Genomic DNA, 6,000 nt, shown 5'->3' on the forward strand with positions numbered 1-6,000 from the left:
CTGCTTGTGCCCTGACCTCTTGGGTATGCACACCACTGGGGCCGATGCTAACTGGCCAGTATCCTCTGTCTGGGGACCCATGATGTCACTGTGGCTCCCTGGGGCTGACTCTGTCACCACCAGGCTGTGCCTCCCCAGAGGTCTCTGGGGGGAGGGATATCTCATGCTTGGCTGGCGCCGGGTCTCTGGGTGCTGCGGGTGCCTGAATGTGTTGAATTCGCACTAATGTTCTAGTGTGTGTGTGTGTGTGTGTGTGTGCATACCAGCCTGCCCATTTGGTGTGGCACAGAACTGGTGTGAATGCTTCTGACCACGCGTGAGCGCCCATGTGGGTGTGCAGCCCCACAGGACTCCTGTGGGCACCATCTCGGGGGATGTGTGCGTGTGCCTCGGTGAGCACACAGGCGAGCAGGTGTGAATGCAAGGGAAGGAGGGTGCGTGGATGTCTGTGGGCGCTCAGTCTGGATGGGACATCAGCTGAGCTGGGCTTCTGCCCCCGCAGGTGAAGGGACAGCTTTCAGCCCCCGCAAACCTGAGGGGGTGGGTGGGCGGGTGGCTAAAGCCTTGGTTTCTATGGAGACGGCAGGATCCAGGATGCTCCTGGCACTAGTTCTGGTCCAGATGGGCTGGGTGCTGGGGGGTGGGGATCCCCCAGGGAAAGCTGACCCCTCCCGTGGCTCCTTCTGTGTTTGCCCTATTATAAGATACTAACCCCCAAGCCTCAGGCTGGCTTTCTTTATGCCTTCAGGCAGACATTCTCCCTTCTCCAGGCTGCAAGAAACCAACAGAAGAAAGCGAGTTTTGCACACTTGGGCTTGGCTGGGATGTCACTGGGCAAAGTAGAATATTTGTTCCCGGGAGCAGCCATGATGGGAGCCCTGTGAGGATGCTAAACCTAGTTGTTGAACATATATTATGTGTGCCTGTCTGGCTTTGACTTGACCCTAGCATCCCCTGACTTTCTGGGTACTATGAAGTCCTGCATACTCTCCATGACCATGGTTGGTTCTACAGTGGACCTGGCTTTGCTCACACATGCCTGCCCCAGGGCCTTTACACATGGTGTTCCAACCATCTGGGATGCCTGTCTTCCTGGCCCAGTTCTCTTTTGCCTAACTGATTTGAGTGAGAAGCCCTCTCCTATTCCCATCCCCAGCCCCAGCCCCACCCAGGCATCACTGAGCTCACCCCAATTACAGGTGATGTCTGCAGTCAGGGTAGCAGATAGGGAAGGGCATGAATGAGTGGGCCACTAGGTACTGGTGACTTGTTCCGGACTCGTGTCTCTCTAGGACACTGTATCTATATTTACAAATAGTTTCTAGATGTTTCTGAGTGTGTGTGTGTGTGTGTGTGTGTGTATCAGAGAGAGAGAGAGAGAGAGAGAGAGAGAGAGAGAGAGAGAGAGAGAGAGAGAGAGCATGCATGCATACATGCACATTTCGAGCTGCATTTTTCTGCATCTCTGGTGTGTGTATTGGGACTGGGTGTGCTTCTCTGTCTAGGCTTAGGGGTCTGAGTACGTTTGCTCTATTCCTGGGATGGGGGCATGTGTAGACTCTAGGAGTGTGTGTGTGACCATGTCTGTCCTCCTGTGTGTGTCCATAGCTGTATTTGTGGAGAATTCCTCACACCACCCACCCTATGAGACCCTAGCCTAGCCCCCCTCTTGCAGGACAGCAACCATCTGGAGGAGCCTGAGCCCGTTTTGGGGGGAGGAGTACACCGTTCACCTTCCGTTGGACTTCCACCACCTGGCCTTCTACGTGCTGGATGAGGACACCGTTGGGTGTGTGATGGGTGGGCGGGGTGTGCGTGAGGGTCCCAAGCCTAGATGCCAAGAGGAGGTGTGCTGCCTCTAACCCCTCAATCTGTGCCCATGGCTCCAGGGGATGGGGAGGGTCCTGGCCTGACCTTCTCCTACCACCATCCTGCAGACATGATGACATCATTGGGAAGATCTCATTGAGCAAAGAGGCGATCACAGCTGACCCTCGAGGTGAGCAGGGCGTGGCCCGCAGAAGAGGGAGAATGGGCTGACTCACAGGGGCCTTGCAAGGACAGAGGGAGTAGGGGCAGGGATGGTGGGGGACCTTATTATGCCTTTGATATGTGATTCGGTTCATCTATTGAGCAGCTAACTCATCTTCATAGACCTGGGGTTCACACAGCAGAAACGTGACACCCCTTCCTATCTGGGACTCTGCTCCCCATCCCGTGTAGTCAACAACTTCGGTTTGGTTTTTTTTTTTTTTTTTTTTTTTTTTTAACAGAATCTTTCTATCTAACCCTGGATAGCCTTCAAGTTCTGATCCCCTGCCTCAGTTTCCCTCCTGCTGGTATTCCAGTGTAGAGCATCGTTCCTGGCTGAGGCTAGCCTCCTCATGTTTTTTCCTAGACACTATCTTTGCATGTTGGGTGTGAACCCTGAGCCTAGCAAGCACTTTGCCTCTAAGCCATACCCCAGCCCTGGAATGCTATTTTTAAAAACCAATAGCAGCACCCCATCCTGATGCACTGTCAATGCATGCTGACCCCTCCTTTGAGGTAGTGACCTTTATGACAATGGCCTAAAGGATTCAGTGACTTGCTCATAGTCACAAAGGTTTCGTGACAACCAGGACTACTTGGGACCAAAGTTGTTTGTGTCCAGGATTTGAGCTTACCATGTTATACTCGGTGTGTGTGTGTGCGCACGCTTGCGCATGTGCATGTACCCGTGTGAGTGCGTGTGAGTATAGGTTTGTCTCAGCCCACATGGTATCTTGTTATAATCCATGTGTCTCTGTGTGTGTCTGTGTGTATATGAGTGTGTATGTACATGAGTGTGTATGTACATGAGTGTGTATGAGGTATCCTGTTACACTTTGCATATGTGTGTGTGTCTGTGTGTCTGTGTGAGCGCATGTGAGCATGGATTTTCTCAGCCCACGAGGTGTCACACTACACTCTGCATATGTGTATATGAGTGTGTGCATGTGTGTGTGAGTGTGTATGTGTGTGCATGGGTGGGTGTGCCTGGGTGAGTGTGTGGGTGTGAGAATAGATTTTCTCAGCTCACGTGGTACCCTTGGTTTTCCCTAGTTGCCTTTCTTACCTCATGGTGTATTTTTAAAATTTCGTTTATTTTTATTTTATGTGTGAGTGTTTTGCGGGCTTGTCTGTGAGCACCATGCATGCAGTGCCTGTAGAGGCCAGAAGAGAGCGTTGGATCCCCTGGAACTGGAGTTACAGATGGCTGTGAATACGGGTGTTGGGAACATAACGCAGAGCTTCTGCAAGAGCAGCTGGTGAGAGCAGTCTCTCCAGCCCCATTACCATGGACTTTTGAGATAGGGTACCCCAGGCTGCGGGGAATGCATGCAGTCCCGGTCTCAGCCATCTCATCCATGTTGAGATGACAGGCGTTCGCCTCTGTGCCTAGCAGCTACAGTGTACTTGTTAGGTCTTTACGTAATCATGCTTGAAGGATTTCTGAGTTCTGAAATTGCTGAATTCCACTGCAATGTCCCATCATGGCTGGCTCGCCCGTGAAGCATCTGGGGTGTTGGCAATGCATTCCCAGCTTAAGCAATTGCAGTGAGCAGCCGGTACTTCCTAACAACGTCACACATTCAGGTCCCTGTCAGTCAGAGAAATTCCTGAAAGTTATTGAAGTTTATTCTTTGCATCAAACATACATTCTTGTATGTATTCTTTTTCTGTTGCTTTTTTTTTTTTTTTTGATACAAAGTTCCTCTGTGTAGAGCTGGCTGTCCTGGAACTCCCTCTGTAGACCAGGCTGGCCTCCAACTCAGAGATCTGCCTGCCTCTGCCTACTGAGTGTTAAGACTAAAAGGCGTGTGCCACCAGTGCCCAGCGTTGTATGTGTTCTTTTTTAATATATCTCAGACCCCATGAGTTTTGAAGAGCCAAAGAAAATAAGGATGCCTCAGGAAAGGGCACCTGTGGGTGCTGCTGCAGGGCGACATTGTCCTCATTTTGATGGGGCAGAGGGATACTACATACACACTTTACTGCTGGGGCCACCAGCATGGAGGGCATATGCTGATAAGAGTGGCTTCCTAAGCTGGGCTTGGGGTGCATGCCTGTCATCATAGCATTTGGGAAGGTGCTCCTCATTTGGGAAGGTGCTCCTCATTTTGGAAGGTGATACCTCATTTATTCTTCATCATCATCATCATCACCATCACCACCACCACCATCATTTTTAGTGCTGGAAACAAACCAATGGCTCTATCACTGAGCTGCCCCATCTGCATGTTTGCTGGTTATTATATTAAAGCCACGGGGGTTGGGGAGGTGGCTCAGCAGTTAAGAGTGAATGCCTCAGCCAGGCCTTCACTTCACAGACCAGGCTGGCTTTGAAGTCATAAGCTTACCTCTGCCTCCTGAGTCCTGGGATTAAAGGTGTGGGTCACCATACCTGGTTTCCACTGATTTTTTTTTTTTTTTTTTTTTTTTTTGATCAAGACAGGGAAGAGATCGGAGGTCTAGTGCCAGAAGCTGGGGTGGTAACTTTGCAGGGATCCGGTCGCTTCGGGACAAGGCTAGACACAAAGGATCAGTGATGTGTCTGTGACAGAAAATGGTAGATTCCTGGGCTTGGGGGTGGTGGGGAGAAGAGGAGGCTCTTCTTTGTCTAGCAACATGGAAGGGGGGCTCACACTCCTCAGAAATGTCCCCCTTTCCCGAGACAGGATGATCCCGAGAAAGAAAATCCCTGGTTTTGACCTCATCTTTACCCCAGTCAGGTGCTAAACAGAAAGGGCTGAACAGCAAACCAGCCAGGGAGCATGGCTTTTCCTGACAAAAGCATCCAAGAAGGGAGCCAGGGTCAAGGGAGAAGACACTGACCCAGGAACCCACCCATTCCCCCATCCCTGGGGGGATGCCCTCCCTGAGGTTTACAGAGACAGTGAATTCACAGAGACCACCCAACACAAGGGAGCAGTCACAGTGAGAGTCTGCAGCAGCTGTAAAGGGATCTGGACCCAGCCAGACCTTAGAGCAGCGCTTCCCAATATTCCTAACACTGCGACCTTTTAATACAGTTTGTCATGTGGTGGGGATCTGTAACCATATCATTATTTTCATTGCTACTTCGTAACTATAACAGTCAGAACACAGAGAGGATTGGACTGACAGCTGGGGCTCAGCTCAATTCCTTTGTCTTGGAGGGTCCAGGATTCCAGCCTAGGGAATGGTTCCTCCCATATTGTCATGAGTCTCCCCACCACAGTTACATAATCGAGAGAATCCCCCACGGCCGTCCTCAGGGGCTAACCGTGATCTAGCTAATCCCTCCCAGGTGGGCCTGGAGGTCTCTCTTCCAAGTAATGCTAGAGTCTATCCGCTGATCACGCTAGCCACAGCTACAGGTGCTTTAAGAAGCTAGATGTTTAAAGAGCTGAAAGGGCAGCAGAGATTAAAGCATCATGCCAGATGTGTTGGCCACGGCTGTGACCTCTGCACTCTGAAGTAGGAGGTGCAGGAGTTCTGGGCTGGCCTGAGCTGTATGGAAATAAAACAAAAAAGAAACAAATGGGAAAGGAAAGATGTTTGCCAAAGAGGGATTGGGTTGGAAGCTGACTTCCCCTAGCTACAGTGGGAGTCATTAGTCAATAATTGTTTCAAAGAATGATGAGGTGTGTGTGTGTGTATGTGTGTGTCTGCATGTCTCTGTATGAGTGTGTGAATGTGTGTGTCTCTGTAAGAGTGTGCATAAGTGTGTATGTCTATGTGTGTCTCTGTGTGAGTGTGCATAAATGTGTGTGTCTGTGTGTGAGTGTGTATATGCATGTCTGTGTGTGTGAGTGTGTCTGTGTATGTCTGTGTCTGCATGAGTGTCTCTGTGTGTGTCTGTGTGTGTATATATGTGTGTGTGAGTATGCATGAGTGTGAGTGTGTTGTGTGTGTCTCTGTATGAGTATGTGTGTGATTGTGTATGTCTGTGTAGGTGTCTATGTGTGAGTATATGTTTCTGTGTGTGTCTCTGTG

General features: G+C 50.4%; 1 protein-coding gene across 1 annotated transcript in view; it reads left to right on the forward strand.

Annotated features, from left to right (window-relative positions):
* The window catches only part of Rasal1 (RAS protein activator like 1), a 31,107-nt gene that overhangs the window by 3,810 nt on the left and 21,297 nt on the right, over positions 1 to 6,000 (forward strand). The window contains exons 3-4 of the mRNA XM_029478116.1: positions 1,676 to 1,789; positions 1,938 to 1,999. Coding sequence (XP_029333976.1) covers positions 1,676 to 1,789; positions 1,938 to 1,999 — 176 coding nt within the window. The remainder of the gene's footprint in view (positions 1 to 1,675; positions 1,790 to 1,937; positions 2,000 to 6,000) is intronic.

This window comes from Mus caroli, chromosome 5, assembly GCF_900094665.2.
Source record: "Mus caroli chromosome 5, CAROLI_EIJ_v1.1, whole genome shotgun sequence".
Classification (NCBI taxonomy): domain Eukaryota; kingdom Metazoa; phylum Chordata; class Mammalia; order Rodentia; family Muridae; genus Mus; species Mus caroli.